Source organism: Rhineura floridana, chromosome 6 (assembly GCF_030035675.1).
Source record: "Rhineura floridana isolate rRhiFlo1 chromosome 6, rRhiFlo1.hap2, whole genome shotgun sequence".
Taxonomy (NCBI): Eukaryota; Metazoa; Chordata; class Lepidosauria; order Squamata; family Rhineuridae; genus Rhineura; species Rhineura floridana.
In genome coordinates this window covers 6,536,738-6,562,039 of record NC_084485.1, presented here as the reverse complement: position 1 = coordinate 6,562,039, position 25,302 = coordinate 6,536,738, and the positions used below count along the sequence as shown (strand labels likewise).

At 46.6% G+C, this 25,302-nt stretch overlaps 1 protein-coding gene across 1 annotated transcript; it reads left to right on the top strand.

Annotated features, from left to right (window-relative positions):
- The first annotated feature begins 9,231 nt into the window (after positions 1-9,231).
- PSMF1 (proteasome inhibitor subunit 1) lies at positions 9,232-24,873 on the top strand. Its single transcript, XM_061630880.1, has 7 exons — positions 9,232-9,616; positions 14,326-14,478; positions 17,592-17,674; positions 18,415-18,609; positions 18,819-18,872; positions 21,309-21,467; positions 22,374-24,873. The coding sequence occupies exons 1-7, from the start codon at positions 9,488-9,490 to the stop codon at positions 22,423-22,425; spliced, it is 825 nt and encodes a 274-aa protein (XP_061486864.1). The 5' UTR covers positions 9,232-9,487; the 3' UTR covers positions 22,426-24,873.
- The last annotated feature ends 429 nt before the right edge of the window (positions 24,874-25,302 follow it).

Below are 25,302 nucleotides of genomic sequence, written 5' to 3'. Positions count from 1 at the left end.
CCCAGGTATTAGGGATGGACAAATCTGTCAGCTTCATTTTTTCCCCCTCCATTAACTCATTTTTCCAGTCTTAAATTCAGTTCTTCATTCTGCAGCATTTTGCAATTAAAAAAATCCTCATTCAAATTAGCATTTGAATGTGAATTTCTCCTAATACACAAATTTTGCAAGCAGTTTTGCCTATTGTACACATTTGGCAGAACAATATCCCTAATATAATTCATTTAATGTATTTTGGCTGATATATGCATTTTTCTGTACACTTCCCTCAATATATGCAACTTTGTACACATTGCAAAACTTGAAAGAGTGAAATAATTGTGTTTTTGTCTAGGAGAAAGTTAAAAAGCCATTTTTAAAATGGTTGTTTTAAGAACAAAATGTAAGGAAGTAAAAACCACATGGATCTGAGGAGGGGGTGTGTATGGAGGGAAAGAGGTCACAAATACCAGTTCAAATGGAATTATGGTCTCACAGTTTCCCAAAGCATTCCTGTTTATAGCAAATCTCTATAGATAGGGCTCACCACAGTTATAGAGCAGCCTCTCCTAACGCCCCCATCACTTGCTGTGAAGTAAGACACACATGGCTTAGGCTTTCACATAGGGAAATAGGTTCCACAGGTCAGTCATGGAAACTATTACACAGCATCATTTAATACATAACATTGAGATTAACGCCTGCAACTGACCACAATACTTACACGTAACTTGTTAAATAACTTACGTCTTTGTGAATGATATATATACATGGAATGTCTGGGGGAAGAGGAGGAGTTAGGGGTTCTTTTGAGTATGATTGCTTGTATTTACTATTGAAAATGCACAAATAAAACTATTTAAACAATATGTAAACATTGAGTAAATTAAATTAATAGTAGGCATTGGGTTCACAACAGGGTCCATGGGGTAGTGGGAATTCACCAAGATCAAACAGATACCTTTAAAACTTTAATTGTCATAGAATCGTAGAGTTAGAAGGGGCCTATAATCCCGGCCCTCCTCTGTGTGACAACCTTTCATGTACTTGAAGAGTGCTATCATATCTCCCCTCAGTCTTCTCTTCTCCAGGCTAAACATGCCCAGTTCTTTCAGTGGCTCCTCATAGGGCTTTGTTTCCAGTCCCCAGATCATCCTCATTGCCCTCCTCTGAACCTGTTCCAGTTTGCCTACATCCTTTCTAATGTGTGGTGTCCAGAACTGGACGCAGCACTCAAGATGAGGCCTAACCAGTGCCCAACCATTGTGGGTTTGGGTTTGGAAACCCCAGTTTAGCCTTACCAACTTCCCATTCCTCAAACAGCACAACTCTCTCACTGATCTGACACAAAAGAGAACAAAGGAAGTCTGCTTGGGAAAGTAGAATCCAACAAAACGGCCTTTAGAAAGGGCCGGGCACCCTCCAGTGGTCATTTCGAGATCACTAGACAATTTCTATTTGGTCACACTGAAGGTAACTCAGGAAGTAGGCAGAGGGCACAAAACAGATAAAATGAATAGCTTTCATGGGAGCATGTTCAACCTTCATCTGTCTTCATCTGACAAACGCCAATGAAGCTCAAAGGTCTATATATATGCATAACCAACTTAAGCTTAGGACTGGGAAGGGCAGCTGTGAAAGAACTAGAAAAGGTCCTCAAATGTGAAGATGTATCACTGAACACTAAAGTCAGGATCATTCAGACCATGGTATTCCGGATCTCTATGTATGGTTGTGAAAGTAGGACAGTGAAAAAAGTGGATAAGAGAAAAATCAATTCATTTGAAATGTAGTGTTGGAGAAGAGCTTTGCGGATACCATGGACTGCGAAAAAGACAAATAATTGGGTGTTAGAACAAATTAAACCAGAACTATCACTAAAAGCTAAAATGATGAAACTGAGGTTATCATACTTTGGACACATAATGAGAAGACATGATTCATTAGAAAAGACAATAATGCTGGGAAAAACAGAAGGGAGTAGAAAAAGAGGAAGGCCAAACAGGAGATGGATTGATTCCATAAAGGAAGCCACAGACCTGAACTTACAAGATCTGAACAGGGCGGTTCATGACAGATACTACTGGAGGTCACTGATTCATAGGGTCGCCATAAGTCGTGATTGACTTGAAGGCACATAACAACAGGAAAGCTGCCTTATATAGGGCTAGACCAGCCTTTCCCAACCAGTGTGCCTCCAAATGTTGTTGGACCACAATTCCCATCTTCCCTGACCATTGGCAATGCTGGCTGAGGCTGATGGGAGTTGTGGTCCAACAACATCTGGAGGCACACTGGTTGGGAAAGGCTGGGTTAGACTATTAATCATTCATTGTTGTATTTACATCCCATTTTCACCCCAAGGAGCTCTAGGTGGCACACAGGCTTCTTCCTCTCTCCATTTTTATCCTCACAACAACCCTGTGAGGTAGGTTAAGCTGACAGATAGTGAGCTACCGGCCCAAGGTCACCCAGTGGGTTTCATGGCTGAGTGGAGATTTGAACCCTGGTCTCCCAAGTCCTTGTCTGGCTGAGTACGGGCAGCAGCTCTTCAGGGTCGCGGTAGCAGAGAAGGACCTTTCCCAGCACCTGATCCTTTTCACTAAAGATGACAGGAATTTTAAACCTTAGAGTGTCTACACGCAAAGCACAGAGTTTCCCACTGAGCACCGGAGCTTCTGCAAACTCCATTTACCTTATACAGGAAGCTGTCTTATTTCAAGTCAGACCATTCATCCCATTGAGCTCCATATTGTCTACACTGACTGGCAGCAGCTCTCCAGGGTTTCAGACAAGGGATTCTTGTTAAGAAGAGGAAGAAGACTTATCAGTTGCTTGCTGCCTGAAGGCCTCCAAGCAAAACAATAAAACACACACGCACCCAAACAGCCACAGGAAGCTTTGGCAGCATTCTGATAACAAAACATCATCTCAGGCTATCAAATGCCTGGGAGGAAAAGGTAAGATGTCAATGAAGGCGCCAGGAAGACCTCACTGGGGAGCGTATTCCACCGATGGGGAGCCACAAATGAAAAAGCCCTGTCCCTTGTCACCACCCTCCATCCTTGTGGGATGGGGACCTGGAGAAGGGCTTCAGAAGAAGATCTAAGGGTCCAGGCTGGTTCATATTGGGATGTTCCCAGCTCTACTAGGAGATGCCAGGGATTGAACCTGGGATCTTCTGCATGTAAAGCAGATGCTCTGCCCCCAAACTGTGGCCGTTCCCCACCTCATCGCGCCCTCGTCCCATCTGCGACACCACACATGGTCTGCATCACACAGAAGCAGGGGTCTGGGCATCAGTGGCCTTAATAAGCAACAGGTGCAGCCATGGGCATTAGCTCAGCAAACAGGACAGGCAAACCTCACAAGCTGATGGAGCAGCAATGATTCAGGCCCACCCGCAGCTACGCCTTGGGCTCTCCATGTCAGCCCCGATACAAAGCCTCTCTCGAGTCTCAGCAAAAGCCTTGGACACGGAACGTGGAATGCTGGGGCCATTGTTGCCTGGCAACCGGGCAAGGTGGCAGAGTGGAGTGGTAGCCAACGTTATCACCTTGGCATCATCTGCCCCTCCTCCTCCCTGCACCCCTGTGACCATGTGGGGCAGGTCGCAGTAGCCATGGCGGAGCGTGCCCGTAAAGTGCATGGTCAGTAATACATTGAAGGGGGCAGAGGGATTGCCAGGAGGGAGGGTTATCTCTCCGCGGGGCCATATCATCGCTCAAGAGGTAAAAGAGCCACCTTCGCCCATATAAACCTGCCTGGCGTCGCCTGAGGTTGCCACCTGAATCTGCTTCCCCTTTAATTTGGACCTGTTTGGTGACTTCCAGAGATAAGAGCACTGTGGAACTCCCTCCCTGGGGAAACCTGTCAAAGCTCTGGCCTTTCCTTGATTGTTGACTTGCTTATTCCATTTCAAGTTGTGCAAGTTGTTCCTGCTCATTTGGAATTATGGTACAGTAAGCAGCCTTGCGAGAAATGTCCCCTCCCCCTCCCCAAACGGCAGGGTACACACCTGTAAATAAATGTATAATATAGGCGTCCACATTCATTCACAAGGTGTGCGCCCACCTGGAATCCTCCAGTTATTTTGTCCGGGACGATGGGAGCTGTAGACCAAAATATCTGGAGGGTACCAGATTGCTGAAGGCTGATCTCAAGCAAAACTGGGGGACCTTTTTCCTGTCAGGGACCCCATTCCTTTGGGGGTGGGATAACCTATCAGGGACCATGTGTCAAAAGTGGGAGCGGCTAATCCAGTGGAGGGCATGACAAGAGTCAAAACATGCCAGGGTACCCATTTTTCACACACACACACACACAGCCCTTTGCCAGCTGCAAGGGAGAAAAGCCAAGGGCCAGATGCGGCCCTCAGGCCACAACTGACCCATCACTGATCTAAAGAAATGACAGTATTGGAACTCTGTCCGGCCTGGTTTTTCTGCCTTCACTTTCATCAAGGTGGACAATTCACCATCTTTGCTAAGCCAGGCAGCCGTGGAAATGACTTGCATTCACATCAGCATTTGCTACAGGGAGCGACACTACAGGGAGAGGCCTCTTTGCCATGCCCTTAGAAGTCATCACCTGATGCGACGGTGAAGGAGCAGCAAATCTATTGCCTGTTCACACGTTACATTTCCACGCAGAGAACAGTGGTGTAAATGTGGCACACCTGCCTGCCGCTATAAAGTGTGAATCAGGGCCGTGTCTCCCTACTGTAAACTTTTGTAGATTGACAGGTACCTACAAGGAGTCAGAGAGCCCACTTGTCAGGGAAACAGCCAAATAAATATGTAACATAAAGCACCAAATATTGTGCTGGAAATGACCTCATGATACAAGCACCATTTTTATTAGTAACCTAATAAAACCAAACTGCTTCCTAGTTTGGCAACTGTGGATGTAGGGACTGCCGTTTAGGCTGCAATCTTGCACTCACATACTTAGGAGTAAGCCTCATTGAGCTCAATAGGACTTACTTTTCAGCAGGAATAGAACAGAATTTTAGAGTTTGAAGGGATCCTGGAGGTCATCTACATCAACCCCCTTTTCCATGCAGGATGCAACTGCTACCCTGGGCTCCTACTGGGAGGAAGGGCGAGATATAAATCTAATTCACTAATAGGCAAAACTTGCCATTTAAGAACATACCTATAGCCAACAGATATTTCTATCAAACTTTAAAAAGCAGGGAAATTGGGCAGCTATAGTGAATGCACCAGGGGAGCAGGAGACCTGAACTCCTCTCTGAGATATTGTACTTCCCTACAAATTTGTCAAAATGGAAACACAATTTGGGTTGGTCTTTCACAGTCCAATCCATTTCCTCTGTGCCTCTGAGCATATGTTAAGAACATAAGAACATAAGAACATAAGAAGAGCCTGCTGGATCAGGCCAGTGGCCCATCTAGTCCAGCATCCTGTTCTCACAGTGGCCAACCAGGTGCCTGGGGGAAGCCCGCAAGCAGGACCTGAGTGCAAGAACACTCTCCCCTCCTGAGGCTTCTGGCAACTGGTTTTCAGAAGCATGCTGCCTCTGACTAGGGTGGCAGAGCACAGCCATCATGGCTAGTAGCCATTGATAGCCCTGTCCTCCATGAATTTGTCTAATCTTCTTTTAAAGCCGTCCAAGCTGGTGGCCATTACTGCATCTTGTGGGAGCAAATTCCATAGTTTAACTATGCGCTGAGTAAAGAAGTACTTCCTTTTGTCTGTCCTGAATCTTCCAACATTCAGCTTCTTTGAATGTCCACGAGTTCTAGTATTATGAGAGAGGGAGAAGAACTTTTCTCTATCCACTTTCTCAATGCCATGCATAATTTTATACACTTCTATCATGTCTCCTCTGACCCGCCTTTTCTCTAAACTAAAAAGCCCCAAATGCTGCAACCTTTCCTCGTAAGGGAGTCGCTCCATCCCCTTGATCATTCTGGTTGCCCTCTTCTGAACCTTTTCCAACTCTATAATATCCTTTTTGAGATGAGGCGACCAGAACTGTACACAGTATTCCAAATGCGGCCGCACCATAGATTTATACAATGGCATTATGATATCGGTTGTTTTATTTTCAATACCTTTCCTAATTATCGCTAGCATGGAATTTGCCTTTTTCACAGCTGCCGCACACTGGGTCGACATTTTCATCGTGCTGTCCACTACAACCCCGAGGTCTCTCTCCTGGTCGGTCACCGCCAGTTCAGACCCCATGAGCGTATATGTGAAATTAAGATTTTTTGCTCCAATATGCATAATTTTACACTTGTTTATATTGAATTGCATTTGCCATTTTTCTGCCCATTCACTCAGTTTGGAGAGGTCTTTTTGGAGCTCTTCGCAATCCCTTTTTGTTTTAACAACCCTGAACAATTTAGTGTCATCAGCAAACTTGGCCACTTCACTGCTCACTCCTAATTCTAGGTCATTAATGGACAAGTTGAAAAGTACAGGTCCCAATACCGATCCTTGAGGGACTCCACTTTCTACAGCCCTCCATTGGGAGAACTGTCCGTTGATTCCTACTCTCTGCTTTCTGCTTCTTAACCAATTTCTTATCCACAAGAGGACCTCTCCTCTTATTCCATGACTGCTAAGCTTCCTCAGAAGCCTTTGGTGAGGTACCTTGTCAAACGCTTTTTGAAAGTCTAAGTACACTATGTCCACTGGATCACCTCTATCTATATGCTTGTTGACACTCTCAAAGAATTCTAATAGGTTACTTCCCTGTCCTTCCGATATAGTTTATATCCAGGGATAACCGTATCCCACTGGTTTTCTCCATTCCACCAGGTCTCCGTTATGCTCACTATATCAATGCTCTCCTCTAAGACCAAGCACTCCAGTTCTCCCATCTTGGTTCGCAGGCTCCTAGCATTAGCGTGCAGGCACTTGTAAGCAGTGTCTCTCTTCAAGTGTCTTTGGCACTTGTGGTTAGGCCTGTGGTAATTTTGCTCTTCTGAATTTATATCCTGTGCCTCTGCTCTCACAATGCCTACTTCTAGGCCTACCCCTTTTAAAATTTCATCATTTCTTTGGTTTTTATCCCAGGGGGGAGGTTTATTCCGAACCGGACCTTTCTCAGCTCCTGTCGGGTTTCCCCCCTCAGTCAGTTTAAAAGCTGCTCTGCCACCTTTTTAATTTTAAGTGCCAGCAGTCTGGTTCCATTCTGGTTAAAGGGGAGCCCGTCCCTTTTGTACAGGCCCGGCTTGTCCCAAAATGTTCCCCAGTGCCTAACAAATCCAAACCCTTCCACCCGACACCATTGTCTCAGTGGTGACTCAGTGTTCAGTGGTGACAACACCTGCAATCAGCCCAAATAATAGAAAGACACGTGCTGTGCTGATCTTGTTTTAGCAGGGAGGAAGCAACATTATTAAGACAGTTGATATAGTTCAGACGGTCACTTTAAATATGTCTGATTTACTTTGCAATGTTAGTGAAGTTTCCTATAGGAAATAATTTTCTTTTGTTTCTATTTCTGTGAATATGTGTACAGCAACACTTTGCAAAATTTACACTAAAAAAACTCCAAAAAACTCCACTGCATGGTTTGTGAATATGACATATATTTGCGCCTCACTTTTCTTACTGGGTCCTCCCCCCCCCTTCTATTTTTGCAACAAGCCTGTGAAGTAGGTTAGACTGAGAGTTGGTTCAGTAAAGCTGCACAAGTTTTTTAGCTGCTCCCATCTTTTTAAAGTTATTTTAATGTTTAAATGTTATTTAATAATTATATGGTTATGGTTTTGAACTATTACTTGTTAAAGTAAATTCATTGTCTATTAATGTAACACAAAACGTAAACCTCAGGCATCTGATACAAGATTTTTTTCAGTAACATTATGAACAGCGACAAGCCAGCCACAATGGCAAATGTGGCAAAAACTTAAAACAAATGTCTTAAAAACTGGGCAAAACACCATGATGAAAATTGGTGATGATGCTTGCACTGACTGAGGCTTTCTGTGAGCAAAATGACAGATTTTTAAATTACCCTCCTTTTGAGACAGGAGAACTCAAGTTACTGACAATTATACCAAAGGGCCAGTTTTAGGATTTTTCCCCCTTAGAAGAAGAAACTGACATTAAACTCTGTGGGGTTTATCTTTTTCTCCTTTGGGTAAGGAAATGGTAAAAAAAATGGCACTGGTGATATTGAAATTAAGGGCCTTATGGAGGGGTCAAAGTCAGTAACAAAGACAATCTTTTTTCCGTCTTTACTTGCTTGTTGTGTACCCTTTATCTGATGTAAAGTAGTTAACAACTATATAAAAATGACATCCAGACTATGGTGAATGAAATCTGTTTTGGTTGAAATTATTATTACTATTAGTTATTAGATTTGTTAGACGCCCATCTGGCAGAGATTAATCTGCCACTCTGGGCGACGTACAACAAAACACAAATACATTCCATATAAAAACATAAACAGAGAACATTTAAAAGGTATCATTTATGAAAGCAGAGAATCTCTTGCAGCGCCAGTTTTGGGGTGACTCTCTCCCCTTTCCAACCCCCTCCCTGGAAAACAGGGATGCCACATAAAATTTCTGTAACTGTGTTTTTGGCATCTCAATATGGGTAGGCATTGTGTTTATTAGGAGAAATTCACAGGTAAATGCTGGAGAATTTTCATTATTTATTTATTATTTGATTTATATCCCGCCCTCCCTCCCAGCAGGAGCCCAGGGCTGCAAACAAAAGCACTAAAAGCACTTTAAAACATCATAAAAACAGACTTTAAAATACATTAAAACAAAATAATGTTAAAAACATTTTTTTAAAAAGCTTTGAAGACATCTTTGAAAAAAAGTTAAAAAACGTTGTTGTTTTTAAAAAAAGGTTTAAAAACATCTTAAAAAGCAATCCCAACACAGAGGCGGACTGGGATAAGGCCTCAACTTAAAAGGCTTGTTGAAAGTGGAAGGCTTTCATGAGGATTTAAAAAAAAAAATATCACAGATTGCTGCAAAAATGCGGAGAAGTAAATGTAAGATCGGAAAAATGGGAACCGGAGAGCACCAAAACGGGCAGGTCCTTCCATCCCTAGTCGTGCCCCCGGCGGCAACAGGCCGCCGGGCGAGTCGGGGCCCCTTCGGCCTGACCCAGCGGCTGCCACCGGGCACTCCCGGTGTTCCGCCGTCGCTTTGTGCCGCCTCCTGGCTCTTCTCGCTCGCACGCCTTGACGGCCCACGGCCCAGTCCTTCCGTCCTCCGGCATTTAGGTGGCAGCGCCGCGCTTTGAGCCCGTTCGGCCTCCTCCCCGCCTCGGCGCCGGCCTCGATGGTGCCCGCGGTCCCTTTGCGCGCCGCGCCTCTTCCTCTCCGTCGCTTTCACTTCGCGGCGCGCCTGGGCGAGAGAGAAGCGCCTTCGGGAGGCTGACACCGCGCGGCCCACCCGCGCCCCTCGCACGCAAACCCCGACCGCCGCCTCCTCCTCCTCCTCCTCCTCCGCTTGCTAACCCTCTTTCCCCGACGTGCGCCCTTCTTGCAGGCGGAGGCGGCACCATGGCTGGGCTGGAGCTGCTGTACAGCTCCGTCTCCCCGGACATAACCTGCCCGCAGGACGCCCTGGTCTGCTACTTGCACTGGAAGCTGATCACCCACAACTACCGCTGCCTCGGCGCCGGGGACCAGGTAAGGGGGCAGCTGACCCTGGCGGAGGGGAGGGGGTCAACTTTCTCTAGCCTTTCCGTGCCTCTGCGCAGCTGAGTCACAAGGTAGAGGCCCAGGCGGGCCACTGCGCAGGTGGCATGGCCCCGACGTGGAAGGCTGGGAAAGGGGTTAGGCCAGGGGGTCCCAGCCTTTTTTCTCTCCCCCCCCAGGCTTGAAAATTGCTGACAGTCTTGGCAGGCCGCTGAAATATTTTTTCCCCTCCCTTTTGTAGCCGTTTTAAGGCGCTGCGCTGTGCCAGGTTGTTTGATTTTTAGTTGTCTTTATTGCTGATGTAGTTTAGCGTGTAAAATAAGGAAAACAATAATATAGTTAACAATCGACGGGACTATTTAATGGAATGGATGTGCCACGGCCTGGCTTCAGCCACAAATCCACAGACACGCCACGGGCCGTCTGCATAAAGGTCATGAACCATTGGTGGTCCGAGGGTCACAGTTTGGGAATCCCTGGAGTAGACATTCATGGAGCATAAGACTGTCATATCCTGTATCCCCAGGCCTTTTCCCCCCCTTCAAACTAAAAAGCCCCAAATTTGCCATTTCTATGCTAGGATGTTGTTCCAGCCCTTGAATATTTTGGTTGCCCTTTTCTGAACTTTTTTCAATTCTGCAGTATTGGTGGGTGGGTGGATGGCAACCAGAACTGTATACAGATATTGCTTTGCCTGTTCGTTTCACCGAGCCCTTTGCTGTTGGGTTTTGTTCCGTTTTGGTTTTAATTTAAATTGTGATTGGTATTTTATTATATAGATAAGCCACCCTGAGAACTTGGTTGAATGTGTGGTATTCAAATGTAATAAAGAACATAGTATTATTAACATTTGTTACCCATCCATCACCCAGAGGTCGGGAGGTGGGTTCCAACAATTTTAAAATACAGCATTAAAAACAATTTAAAACTATCTAAAATTACACAACTTCATTGTACAGTTTTAGGCAAATGCTGAAGGCACACCTCAGGTGCCTTTGACACCTGAGGCGTATATACATGTATATATGCGTGTGTTTTTATTTATTTATAAAAAAAACTTGTTTACTGCTATTTCGTTAAAAACATAAAAGCGGTTTACAACACATAAACAACCACCACCGTAGAATAAAAACATTAATAGAAACATAGGTCAACTGGTATGTGGTGGCGTTTACATCTTGTACACTTTTTTAAAAAAATAGAAAAGAATTTTTGAAAGTTGCAAAGCTTCAGAACAGGGTTGGAAACCTTTTTCAGTCCAAGGGCCACCTTCCTTTCTGGACAGTCTTCTGAGGGCCACATGCCAGTGGTGGGTGGAGCCAGAAGCAAAGTGAGTGGAGCAACGCATGTGAACTTTACCTTGGCACAATAGGCCAGTTTCTGTTTGCACTCGCACACCCCTCTCTGTCGCCATCCAGGCATTATCAGCGTTCCGAGGGCACAATTGAGCCAGACAAAAACACTTAAGGAGGGTCTGAAATAAGGCTGGTGACTTCCGGGAAGGGTGACTTAGCCTGTGCCTGCTTTTGGGACGGGCTCCCGCCGCAAAAGAAGCTTATTCAGATATAAATCAGTCAAAACTTTTTTTTTTTGACTGATGAAACTTCTCCCGGGCAGGGAGAAACGAAGAGATTAACCTCAAAGCCTATTTTTGTTGGGAGGACTAGATTTCATTGTTTTATGAGACGTGGTCCAGCCGACAAAGGAGGACGGATTTTCAACAAGCTCTATCTGATAAAGCGACACGTTCATCTTTTCTTTAGAGAGAGAACGGACTAACAGGCAAGCACCCTTCTTTCTATATTTTTTTACTTGACTTAAACTGTTGCAGTAAAAGGAGATTTGCCAGATTGATCGGCTTTGGACATCTTTCCGGTGAGCTATAACTCTTCTCTGCTATGCACTAATTAACAGCTTATCTCTGTTTTTGTTGCAAAAAGCTGTCCTGGATTTGCATTCTAAAGATATACACAGAAGAGAGATTTCTATTCCTGATTTCTATTCTGAAGAATATTATATTGTCTGAGACTACTCTCTTTTTGGTTTATTTTATTTTGACGAATCTGTTTCCTGACGACGCCATTAATTGTTTCGATCCTGGGAACTACATTTTGTTTTCCTAAGCATAGTGAGATAAGGCTGGCTGTTCTGTTTATACTGTGATGTCATCAAGTTTGGAGTATTAACCCAATTGTTGCTGAAATAAGAAGTGGTTCTCTTATATTTTTCTTTTAAAATGGCAATCAAGAAAGTGGCTGAGAATCTGGAAGTAACTAGGTTTCAGAAAATAATGGATGAGATTGAGATAACGAAACGAACCCTGCGACAGGGTTGTAAGGAGCTGAAAATTGAATTGTGCAAAATGATCCAGGAGTTTAAAGAAATAGGGGTCCCTGTGAGAGAGGAGACCCTGGAGCCTGGAACAAACGTGGAACAGGAAAAAGATTTGGAATTTATGGATTTTAGAAATAAAATCTACTGTTTGGAATTCAATGTTATCTCTGAAGAAATTAATGAAGATATTAGAGATAAAGTTATCAATGGCATGGACAATCTTCTGGACTGGAATGATGTGATGGAGCCTAATATAGAGAAAACCTATGGAATTAACTGCAGCCATGTGACAAGGGAAAAACTTTCAAGAGATGAGCCAGTACATTTTGTAAAAAAGAACAGAGATATGATTTTACTGCAGTATTCCAGCAACCTATTCAGAATGGATGGCAAGAAAATATTTGGGATAGAGGAAATTCCCATTAGACTCTTACTATATGACTATGGTTATGACAGCAAGATTATTACGGAATACTGATAATGGAAGATTGGACACTGAAATTACTGGAGTTAACAAGACTATTGAAGATGGAAGATGGAAGATGGAACTAATAGGGATAATAGAATAATGGCTATTGAAATTATTGAACCTAACAGATTCTGATGAGATGGATTAATCGAAATGTTTATTTTGACTATGGTTATGACAATAAGATTATTATAATTATTAATGAGATGGATTAATCGACATGCTTATCTGGAGAAAAATTGATAGATATATTTCTTAAAGAATTGAAACCTCTCTTTGACTTTTTGTGGAAAGAATAAAGTAATGTTTATGAGATTTGATGATTAAGTAAGATAACTACTGGAGGAAAGTGATTTTATAATATGATTTAAGAGACAGGATTGTTATACATTGTAGACCTATAACTGATTTGATCTGTGACAAATGGGAAGTTAATATTTCTATGGTTATGACAGCAAGATTATTACGGAATACTGATAATGGAAGATTGGACACTGAAATTACTGGACTTAACAAGACTATTGAAGATGGAAGATGGAAGATGGAACTAATAGGGATAATAGAATAATGGCTATTGAAATTATTGAACCTAACAGATTCTGATGAGATGGATTAATCGAAATGTTTATTTTGACTATGGTTATGACAATAAGATTATTATAATTATTAATGAGACGGATTAATCGACATGCTTTTCTGGAGAAAAATTGATAGATATATTTCTTAAAGAATTGAAACCTCTCTTTGACTTTTTGTGGAAAGAATAAAGTAATGTTTATGAGATTTGATGATTAAGTAAGATAACTACTGGAGGAAAGTGATTTTATAATATGATTTAAGAGACAGGATTGTTATACATTGTAGACCTATAACTGATTTGATCTGTGACAAATGGGAAGTCAATATTTTACTTTTTATTTTTTTTTGTCTAACTATTTTTGATTTTGTTTTTTGTCTTTGAATGTTTTATGGTTTTGTTATGTATGTTATATGAAAATCTGAATAAAAATTATTGTAAAAAAAATGAAATAAGGCTGGTGAGGGGGTGTGGCCTGGGAAAGAGGGTGTGGCCAAGGGAGTCTCGAGGGCCGGATAGAGAGGGCTGGAGAGCTGCATCTGGCCCTGAGTTCCCTCAGTTCTGGTGTAGAGAGTAACGAAAGAGAAAAAGTTGGGGTCTCCCCAAAAGGGATGTTTTGTCCAGGACTGTGTAGCAGCAAATCGAGTAGGAGGTTGCAAACCTCACAGTCCTGTGAATTCACGCTGCCGCAGGCTTGCCGCTGGTTGAGTAGTTGTTCCCTTTTCCCCTAGGGAGTTCTGGGAACTGTAGTTCTGGGGTAAAGAGGGCACCGGCGGAGTATCCTTGGCACCCTCGTTAAACAACAGTTCCCAGGATTCTCTAGGATAGGTGGGGTGGGTCACCTGCAGCCCTCCAGATGTTGCTGCATTCCAACTCCCGGCAGCCCCTGCAGGGATGATGAGGCCTTTGGAGCAGCAACATCTGGAGGGCCGCAGGAGATGTCTTGTTGGCCAGTGGTATATAAACCAGTATTAATGAAGATATGGCTTCAAATGTGTTTATGATATAAGAACTCTTATCTTCCTTTCCCAACCCTTTTTCCTTTTGTGCTGTCTGTTTTAGATTGTTGTCCTGACAGCAGGGATTGGAAGGGGTTTTTTTAATTGCTCTGTATGCTGGTCTGGGTGCCTTTTTGGCTGAAGAGCTGGGTAAAAATGCTTCACATAAATAATACCCAAAACCCTCTTCCGACCCCCCTCCACCCCCCACAAAATGTGGGAGGATTTAAACATGCAACGTCCCCTTCCACCAGAGCTTGAAGCGATACAAAGCAAGAAAAATGTTCTCTCTCTCTCTCTCTTCTGGGGTGTCGTTGCACAGCCAGGGGCCAATGAGAGGAAGTCCGAAATGCTGCCCGCCGGGTGGAACACAGACAAGGACTTGTACACGCTGCGTTACAGGCTGAAGGACGACTCCCACGATCTGCTGCTAAAGGGGATCATGATGGACGGCAGCATAATCGTCAATGTCATGGTAAGGGGCTGCTTTGCTGAATGTGGGTTGCGCTCTCAGGGGGGAGGCCTTTGCTGCCCCTTCCCTCCTCTTTGCCTGAATGAAGAGTTAGAGGGCCAAAGAAGAGCTCAGGGGCCTGTGGACGTCTGAAGCCGCCCTCCATCTTACTTGACATTCAGCCTACCCCAACCCCCCAAAAAACCCGCACGCTGGCTGGGGCTGATGGGAGTTGTGGTCCAGCGATGTCTGGGAGGCACCAGGTTGGTGAAGGCTGCCATACAACATTGGCAAATGTTTGCCAGGAAGCCTTTTTCGTCGGCTCCCGTTGTAGCATGCAAGCACAGTGGGGGAAATAAGATTTATTATTTGTTTGTTTTATTTATGATTTGATTTCTATCCCGCCCTTCCTCCCAGCAGGAGCCCAGGACGGCAAACAAAAGCATTAAAAACACTTTAAAACATCATAAAAACAGAATAAGAAATACATTAAAACAAAACAACTTTTAGAACATTTTTTTAAAATGCTTTAAAGACATCTTTTAAAAAAGGGTTAAAAACATATTTTTTGGGGGGGGGAAATGTTTTAAAAAAATATTAAAAAGCAATTCCAACACCAATGCAGACTGGGATAGGTCTGAACTTGAAAGGCTTGTTGAAAGAGGAAGGTCTTCAATAGGCGTCGAAAAGATAACAGAGATGGCGCCTGTCTAATAGGGTAGGGAGTTCCACAGGGTAGGTGCTGCCACACTAAAGGTCCGTTTCCTATGTTGTGTGGAACGGACCTCCTGATAACATGGTATCTGCAGGAGGTCCTCACCTGCAGAGCGCAGTGATCGACTGAGTATATAAGGGATAAGTCGGTCTTTCAGGTATCTTAATCCCAAGCTGTATAGGGCTTTGTACACCAAAACTAGAACCTTGAACTTAAGTAGCAAATGGGCAGCCAGTGCAATTCTTTCAGTAGGGGGTGACATGTTGGCGATACCCTACCCCAGTGAGCAGTCTCGTTGCCACATTTTGCACCAGCTGCAACTTCCACACCAACCTCAAGGGCAGCCCCACATAGAGCGCATTACAGTAATCCAGCCTAGAGGTTACCAGTGTGTTTATGTTGCTGTTTCTCCCCCCCCCCCACTCCAAAGGCTCCATCTAGGCCAGCTTCTCAGTGGGCAGGCAGGTGCCCTGAGAAGCCCACAGCCAGAGCACAAAGAAAACAGCCCTCCCCCAGCAACAGATATTCAGAGCTATAGTGCCTCTGAATCTGGATGTTCCATTGGAGGGTACGAGTTTGCAGAGAGGAAGCTTGATCTGTTCCAGCTGACGGTGGCTCTCCCAAAATGGTTGATCTTAGTGCTGCTGCCTTGAAAATCTTGTAACAGGGGATGCCAGGAATGAACCTGGGACCCTCTGCGTGCAAAGGTAATCTGTGGCCACCTCATTGTCAGCTACAGTAGCCACAACAGCATCAGACACGATGCAGACGGGCAGATTAGGCATTCTGTTTTGTTAGTTGCTTTAATGTCAAGCATTCCAAGGAGAGCAGAGATGCTAAATAAATTAAAAAACAAGGCAGGATTTGCATCGATGAGCGGTGCACCTGGCAGAGGCCAGAAATTCGACTCTGTCTGTTGGGTCCAGGGATGCTTCCAGACAACCTGCCTATCTTGACTATTCATCCTGATTTGTTTGCCGGAAGATCAGATGATGTTGGCTGTTCAGTGAGAGTTCATTCGGATTTGTCTGCAGGGAGATTAGATGGCATTGCCTGAAAGCAAGCGTTATCCCACATTTTCCCACTGCCTTTCGCCGTCTCTTTCCCCAAGGCGAGAAGTCCAGTCTTCTGAGGAGGCGGATTTGTTGCACAAGACCTCCAAATCAGCTCTAATTGCACAGGCCGAATTTGCCGGCATGTGATTGAATCCCACCTGAAAATCGCAGCAGCCTGGAGGCAGCAGAGCCCAGGGCTTTGTTGCAGCAAAGCTGCTAGTCCTTGGGAGTTGCCGGGGAAGAGCACCCTTGTGGGGGTCAGGGCTGAACGCTCCCTCTGCCGTCTCCCTTCAGAGAAAGGGAGGGCACCCAAGGACTCTGAGCCCAGGCGAGCAGGCTTGGCCCTCCTGCCATGCTTGCCGCAGGCCCGGCAGTGTGCATGCATGTTAACCTCCGCTTCCGAGAGATCCTTGGAAGCTAGAGGCGGTGTGTCAATGGGGGGGGAGCATTTTCCTCTCCCACTCCCTGGCTCTCGCCCACACACCCTTGTTAGCAAGGTTAGAGGGCAGCTATCATTGGTAGCTTCCCAGGGAAAGATAATCGGATCACCTCCAGGACTTTTCCCTCGGCCCCCAGCACTCTCCCCTTGGCCCCCAGCACTCTCCCCTGGCTCCTCCCCCCCTTACCTTCCTGCTCCATGGTGGCTGGAGTGTGCCCTTGAAAAGTGATCATGCTCTGTGCTTGACTGCGGGGAGAGAGGTGGGGTTGTGAGGAGTGTAGAAACCTCAGACTTCCACTCAGGCTGGAACGTGGCCGACTGATGCACGGGCAAAAACTGCCTCCATTAGGCCACCCCCTTATGCCTCTTGCTCTGCCCACCACTGGGAGGCGGCCCCTGGATGCCTGCTCTTGAGGGAATGCGGCCCTTGGGCTGAAAAAGATTCACCACCCCACCCGCTTTAAACTATGGGTGACGAGTATGGTCCTCCAGATGTGGCTGGCCTCCCAACAGCCCCAGCCAGCATGGCCAATGGTCAGGGATTATGGGAGATGTAGTCTAGGAATATCAGGGGGCATTTGCCACTGAACATTGGTCCCTCTCTGTTTGTAATCTCTGCACCTCATCTGACTTGTTTTACACACACTCACAAAAACTTTGTTTGGTTCTCAACTGTATTTCTTTAATTCGAACCCTGGAACCTTTCTTCAACGACTCGGATCGAATCTGCCATATGAGAATAATTAGAGAAGAGTGCCTCCGATCACATGCAGAGTTAAGATTACTTCACAGCCCCTTTAATTGCACGCAAGGTGGCACAGAGGTTTGATCTGTGGCACCTCTTTGGCGTCCTGCCCTCCCACGCCCCCCTCACTCACCAGGGGGTCATTTCCAAACTCAGCCCTGGCTCTTTCTATTCCCCCTCCAGGATCCCAAGTCACAGAAAGTGGCAGATTTGACCTTGAAAGTGACTGACTTCGTCAATCCGGAGCACCTGGCTGATTTTGACAAGTAATTGTGGTTCTTTTTTTAAACGTCTCAGGTGCAAACCTAAGAAGAGTAATGTCACTCTGTGAAGGGGCCCTTGGAGTGGCGTACATGGTCTTCCTGCGGTCATAACGTTGTAAGCCAAAAAAGAGCCCTGACAGATCGGAACCAGGAGTCAAACATGCATGCATGCAAAAAAAAAAGTTCTGGTTTTGCCCTGAAGCTTCCAGGAAGCGTCAGGTACCCAAGATTGCTTTTAGCAGGAGATGCTGAGGATTTGAGCCTGAGACCTTCAACGTGCCTGCACTCTACCACCAAACTGCAGTGGTGGCTGGTGGCTCCGTGCCAGTGGGGCAGTGGAATCCACTCTGGGTTTTAGCCCAAACCTTCAAGGAGCTGTCCAAAGTGCAAAGCGTTCCACTGACATGGAGCCACCACTGCTGTGGCCCCTTCGGAAAACGCTAGCATTAGGGATGACCTGCGTCAGGAGCCGTTATCCTAGGGAAGGGGAACCTCTGGCCCTCCAGATGTTGCTGGACTGCAACTGCAAGGAGGCTGGCCACTTGGCTTGTAGCGCACTGAAGTTTGGGTCGCCTGGCGCAACACGGACGGTGTAAGCAGCCCAAGGAGTGGTGGTTGTTGTGGTTGGTTTGTGGTGTGCCTGGAAGGGAACCAGAGGGCCTTTGAGCTTGGCTACAGCCCCCTGCTGGCCTGCCCCTTGTGTGTGTGTGTGTGTTTTCATGGCCACTTCTCTCCCGCAACAGGGCGTACCACAACACAGAGGAGTTGCAGACGCAGGTCGTTCACCACATCATCTCCCCCTTCGAGGCGACCAAAGAGAGGGGCAGTGCCAAGGAGGAGCCCAGGCGTGAGAGGAACCCCTCTCCTCCCAACCCTCCTGACCACGACCCCCTGTGGATCCCGCCGCGACATCCTCATGGCAGCCGGCAACCCAACTGGTAAGTCCCTTGCAATGCAGTTGAGAGTGCTGGGACCTCTTGGGGGGTGGGGGGGCAGCCTTGATGGGGACTTTTGGTGGTGATGCAAAGGCCCACACTCAAGCATGTACCCAACTTCATTATTAATTCATGTGGATCCTGGCACGGAATGGAGCCGTTTAGAGACCCTGCCCTCTGTGTTGTGAGTGAAAAGAGTGTTTCCATTTCAGGCCAGACCCCATGGGGCCCTTTGCTGTTGGTGGAGAAGATCTGGACCCCTTTGGGTAAGTCAGTCCCTTACCTAAAAGGCTTTTCTCTCCCCCTCCCCTTAAAGTTTACATGGTAGGGCACAAACCCATTGAGGGACTTCTGACCAAAATCACCGTAGACAAGCCTTTCGCTTCAACCCTAAAAAGACACACATACCTGGCATCTAAGTCAGCATGCTTTGGATCACAGTCTTAAGGCTATTGAAGTAGAGCATGGGGAGGAGGCGGAACCTGTAGCCCTCCAGATGTTGCTGGACTCCTAACCCCCATCGGCCCCTGCAGTCAGCTTCTCCTGTTGAGCTTCAGGTGCTTGACAAAGGTCTTTCTATTCCAGCAGGCATTTGAAGCAAGTTTTCTGTTTTTACAAGTAATTTTAATTGATTTTAACTGCTGTATGCTTTATATAAATAGCTGTAATAAATAAAACACCTGGAGGGCCTCATGCCCTCCGTCAAGAACAGCCGGACTGGAGCAGCCCCTGGAAGCAAGGCTATAAAGGCATCAGTCCTTCTGGGTGCACTGCTCCTGAGCAAGGAGGTTCCATTAGCTGGTATGGCTAGGGCTGCCATGGTAACTGGCTACATTCAATTTCATTGCTTTTCTCCTGCTGTGGACAATTATTCAGTACCTTCCTTATGCCTGCTTCTATGAAATTTATTTTTTTCTTAAGCAAAATATATATCTTGCTATATATAAAAAGGTAAGCCGTCATGCAGCGGTGGCAGCCTCAATCGTGTGTGTGTGTGTGTACAAACATGCACTCTCTCCTAGGGGAATGTTTGGTGGTGCTTGAGCTGTGTGACTCCCTCTGTGCACATGAGACAGAGAGTTTCTCTTTGTGAGTGTGTGTTTGGAGGTGGGGGGTTGGAGAGCAAAGCCAGCAGGGGCATACTGCCCCCCCAATATATATACAGTGCCTTGACATGCCAACACTTGTGCAAGAGGCAGAGGAGGGGGCAAGATAGAGCCAGAAAGTGCATCCACCTACATTTCCCTCCATCGTCGGAGGTGCATTCTTGTCCACAACGCGTTTGTACTGGTCCACTTCTTTATCCAAAGTCAAGATACCCAGTCAATGTAGGAGAGACTCCTGTTCCAAGTCTTGGAAGAGCTGCTGCCAATCAGGGAGACACTATTGACCTAGATCAAGTGCAGGGAACATCCAGCCTGCAGACCAATGGTGGCCCACCACCAGGCCGTTTTGGGCAATCCATGCCCACCTTGCACAACTTCCAAAGTGCCCGACAGCTATCTAGTTGCTGGGAGCCTTTGAAGCCCTGAGCAAAGCAGGACTGCCATCCCTGCGCATCAACTGATGGGAAGGGCGGGCAATCCTGCCCAGTCACATGCGCTGGAGTGCTCTTTGCAGGGATCTCTCTCATGCACCTGAACCCAGCCCTAAACAAGATTGCCTCCTACCCATCCCAACATGGGCTGATGCAAAGGGAAGGCAATCCTGCTTGGTCTGGGTGCACACAAGAGGTCCCTGCAGGTAACTCTTGCACCCCCAAACCTGCTCAGCTTGGCTGGGCTTTCAAACCACGTAGCAGGGAGGAAGACACTGCTAAAAGTGTGCTTCCCCCCCCTTGCTTTTAGCAGAGCCTTGGTGCCTGCTATGTGCTTTGAAGTCCCAACTTTGGGGCTTCAAAGGACCCCCCCCCCCAAAAAAAGCAAGCCTGATGTCATTTGTGACATTAGGTGATTGAAAGGTAGGCAGCCCCACCGACCTGTCAGATTTGGCTCATGAGGCAGATCCTGATGAGGGTCTGGCCTAGGAGCCAAAAAAGATTCCTCACCCCTCAGGCAAATGGGTCAGCCACCTGGCTCAGATTAAGGCTGCTTCCTGTGTTCAGTTGCCGCAACCTTCTGTCTTTTTCCCTCCATACGGACCACCATCGTTGCCCTGCTCTGAACACATTTCAGTTTAGGTGCAGACCCCAAAACTCTAGGTGAGGCTTGTCTAGTGTGGCATAAAAAGCAGAACTATTCTGAGAAGACAATTCTAGATGGATCAGTGGTGTGCCTCGGAAAAAGTAGAGACTGGTGGCTCCGATTTGTCAGTGGGGAATTGGAATCTGCTCCAGCTTTCAGCACTTTGGACAGCTCCTTGAAAGTTCGGACTCAAACCCTGAGTGGATTCACTGCCTCACCGACATTGGGGCCGCCACTCTCCCCTGGTAGCTTCTTAGGTTTGTTCACAAGGCCATCTGTGCCAGAGTTGTGTATGCCTTGTGCAAAGAATTCCCAGTCAATGAACTTTGGAATAAACTGTCTGCTTGAATTCTTCTGCTCTCAAAACCCAGATTTTAGCCCCCCAAAAGAACTTGTTTTCCTAGGTGACTACCACGCCTTGGATTGAACTTTGACTACCTTCGTGCATCACCCTGTTGACGCTAAAATGTGGATGGGAATCTTCTCGGCGCTCACATCTCCATTTTTATTCTTCCTCAGGGGCCGAAGAGGGGGAATGATTTTGGATCCACTTCGATCAGGATTTCCAAATCCTGTTATTAACCCGTCTTCAGGACTTCCCAACCAGCTTCCTCCAGGATCTGTTCCTCCAGGTGCCAGATTTGACCCCTTTGGACCGCCTGGGGCCAACCGTAGTGGGTGAGTATTTGGGGGGGGGGCACCCACTTAGACGTTCAACATTGAAAATGACGTATTGAAGATGTTTTAATGCCTTGGGTGGAAAATCAACACAGCGTCTCCATTTTCACTAATTTAACCAAGGGGCCCGGATTTAGCTAAGGTTTAACGCAGAGAAGGGCTATAGCGCAGTGGTAGAGTCTCTGCTTTGCATGCAGAAGGTTAAGTCCCCAGTGACATCTCCGGTAGGGCTGGGAAATATCCCTGCCTGGAACCCTTGGAGAGCTGCTGCCAGTCAGTGTAGCCAATACTGAGCTAGATGGACCAAGCAAGAGGCATTATCCCAGCTCAAGGACACGCTGCAGCCAGAACACCACTTCAGGAGGCCGTGGCCCAGGGCCAGTGAGGGGCATGGCTATGGGGAGGCAAAGGGTTCAATGGAGGGCCTCGTTGGGCCCCGAGGGCTCTGGTTCCTCACTGCTTGGTTATAGGTTTAGTTGCAATAGGGCATGGGAACAGCCAGGAAAGAAGAGGTGAATTTGGACGAGCCTCCGTTGGTTGGCAACACCAAATGAACCAAGTGTTGGTAGTGCTTTCATATGCGGCAGTTGTTCGTACTGGTGGCCAGAGGGCTTTACACTTGCAAATTTGGTCTCCTTTGAAGTGTTGCAGCTCCTGCTGTTCTTGCCCCTCCCCAGCCAAATTGTGAAGCCATTGGTGGTGGAAAGGGTGACTTAACTGAGAGGCGCTGGGCCGTTTGCCACCCTACGTTCCTGTGTTTGGTTCCCATGATTGTATAAATAAGATGGCAGTTAAACAGGTTGGAAAGGGTCAGTTGGTCTCATCATTCCTAGCGACTGAGAGAGCTGATTCACTTCCTCCTAGAATATAGGCAATTAACATTGCTGTTCTTGGTTCACCTTGCAGGCCAAACCCCGACCACCTTCCACCTCCCAACTACGATGATATGTTTATGTGAGCGCCGCTGAAGTTATCCTTCTCTGCTCGCCTCTTAGTCCAGACCCTTCGGATGCAGCCTTTAGTGGACTCTTCAGCCTGCTCTGCGGCCGTTTTCTTTCCTGGCTGTGCTTTTGGTTTCTCAGCATATAAACGGGAAGAGGAAGCCGTGTGCATATAGAGATGCGTGTGTGTATATATATTCTCTTCCTCCCTGCTGCCCCAAACTCTTTCCACAACACATTATGTTGACTTCCCCATTAGTAATGCCCATGGAATGAGACAATGGCCAGGCTCTAAAATCAGCCGGTGTGTTAGTTTCAAAGGATGTGACAAGGCAGGAGTGGACTCATTCTTTCATGAACATTGGTGTGTGTACAACAGCGGCCGGAAACCCAACTGGCCACTGGCCTTGCCTGAAGCCAAACGGGTGTGTGTGTGTGTGTGGAGGCAGGAATGAGATGGGCCAATCAGGGGCCCTGCCTCCAAAAGGCCTCTGCCCCCGCAGCTTGTCACTCAAACAATGGCCACACCCTAACCCCTTCCCCTCCAAGGGCCCTTGCTGTCTGTTTTACCAGCTCCTGCTGAAGCTACCTAGCTAGCTGGTAGCGAGGAAGCCAAAGGGGGGGCGAATTTGGGGGAGGGTAAGAGGCAGGCAGAATGAATTGGGAGGAATAGGGGGGCCTCCTTGGTCTGTGTACGCCAACCCCAGGGTTGCAGGCCGCCGACTGCTGTTGTCTGTGGCGTGATGTGGCGTGTGGCTTTTGAGGGGGTTTATATTGCATGCCGGCTCAATAACAGCCTTCTCCAACCTGGTGCCCTCCAGACCAGGGCTGGGAAACTTTTAACCTTCCAAAGGCCTACACCTCCCATCGTCGCTGATCGTTGGCCATGCCGGCTGGGTCTGATGGGAACTGAAGTCCAGCAGTGTCTGGAGGGCCAAAGGTACCCTGGTCATGCTCCAGACAGTTTGGACTTCAGTTCCCATCAGCCTAAGCATGGATGACACCTGGTTGCTTAAGGAAGACTCACTAGAACTGCTTTGGAAAGGGCAAGAACTCTTGTCTGCTTCTCTTTCTGCAAGTGCCATGTGCCCATTCCCAGAGAACCTGGCCCACATGGATCTACTTTTGTCGCAAACAACGTCATCACTTTCCTTCATTGACGCTACTCCTGTGTGCCTTTTAAACTGCAGCCTGGCAGCAGAAATTCAACAGGTGAAGCTTTCCCTGCTCTTTACCTCCATCCCAAGGAACCCTTCACCTACTACATGTCTCCATGCTGGGCTGCTGTTCAGGGAATGAATGCCTTTTTTAAAAAACTGGATAATGCTACATGCAAAAATATCTCATTCTTGCTGTCACAGCGCCCACACCTACCCCAGTTCCCCTTAATTGCAAAAGGGGCTTTTATTCCTTCTTCCTGGCAACCATTTGGGCTTCTCTGGGGAAGACTTAAAATCCCCCATAGTTGCTAAGCAACTGCAAGGATGGCAGCTAAAACCCTGCCTGGCTAATCTAGAAGCATGCTAGTCCAGCTGCAAAGGGTTTTGTGCTCTCCCAGTTCTGTCAAGGCTGCTGGCAGAGGGGCTTGGTGGGGGTGATTATTCTCCCCTACCCTAAAGCGCTGGCTAGCCTACGCTTCAGGACTGTACCTCCCCATCTAGCCAAGGCTGGCCTGCTCTCCATGATCTTCCAGCGCTTACAAATGAAATAGCCCAGGGAATGGGAACGCGTGCGCTTGGTTGCAGGGGCTGATGGGAGTTGGAGCCCAACAACATCTGGCGGGCCAGAGAGTTCCCCCATCCCTGATGTAGCTGAAAGGCCTGGTTTAATATATACTCTGCCTTAGAGGTTGTCCCAGCCATCATTTTTAAACATGCTGGTTCCATAGGGCTTCCTGTTAGCCACACGTGTGAAGAATGTTTTCTTTTCCAGTATTCGGCCAGTTTCCCCTCTTTCAGGTAGAGGTACTGCTGTAAGGCTACAAACCTTTTCTGGGAGACATGCTAATTGATACCATTTTTTCCCCCTGCAAGGCTCATAGTTACCACAAGATGGCTTTTTAAAAATTGTATTGTGGGATTCCTTATGTTTATGATGGCCAAGAGATGCTTGGAGCATTCACAAGATCAGCCAGTATTTTTTTTGGGGGGGGGGAGGTTGTGGGAACTGGCACTATTTGACTTCTGAAAGCCATCTACTTCCTTTCTGTGCTTATTAGAGTTTGGACTTGGGACTCCCCAGTTCATTTCCAGTTTGGGGTGTTTCACTGGCTTTGAGAGTTTCTTCACTACTACATTTTCTACTTGCTTGAGAACATCAAAAAATATTCCTGCTCTGCAGGGGAGTTGTGTCGTTCCAGCTGATGGGCTGTGATCTGACGATAAAAGAACTGTGAGTGTTGTAATATGGGTGACTTATTACAACCCTATCCCTTTTTCAAATAAATAAAGTTCATGTTCTTTCGAGCGGTGATGGTTGACTTTTTTCACTAAGTACAGGGAACAGGCTACTCAATTCATTAAATATCTGTCTCTAATCCTTGCTGCATCCTTTTTGCCTTGGTGAGCTGTACCCATTTTTTAATTAATACACTGAGTGCCACATAGTTATGTGGCATGCATGCTTCCGCTCTGTTAGAGATGAAAACTGGTACGCTCAAAGGTTGCAGAGAAGATGTGCTGTAGTGTCACCAGGCCTTAAATGTCTGTGAAAACTACAATGTCAAAAGTATAATGCACGTTCCCTTTGGAGAGAGGATATGCTTGTAAACACAGGGCTGTGTTTATGTGTCTTCCCCCATGTCATGAGGAAGGCATTCAATTAAGCAAAAATCTTCTAATAGCCAGACCAAGAACTAGACAGTGTGCAATCTGTTACTTATTTATTTATTAGAT

What these genes read in the sequence shown, in the direction of transcription:
- PSMF1 (XM_061630880.1), top strand. Translation starts at nt 9,488, where the DNA reads ATGGCTGGGCTGGAGCTGCTGTACAGCTCCGTCTCCCCGGACATAACC. An exon ending in GCCTCGGCGCCGGGGACCAG is followed by an intron (nt 9,617 to 14,325) that starts GTAAGGGGGCAG and finishes GTCGTTGCACAG; the next exon opens with CCAGGGGCCAATGAGAGGAA. An exon ending in GGCAGCCGGCAACCCAACTG is followed by an intron (nt 18,610 to 18,818) that starts GTAAGTCCCTTG and finishes TTTCCATTTCAG; the next exon opens with GCCAGACCCCATGGGGCCCT.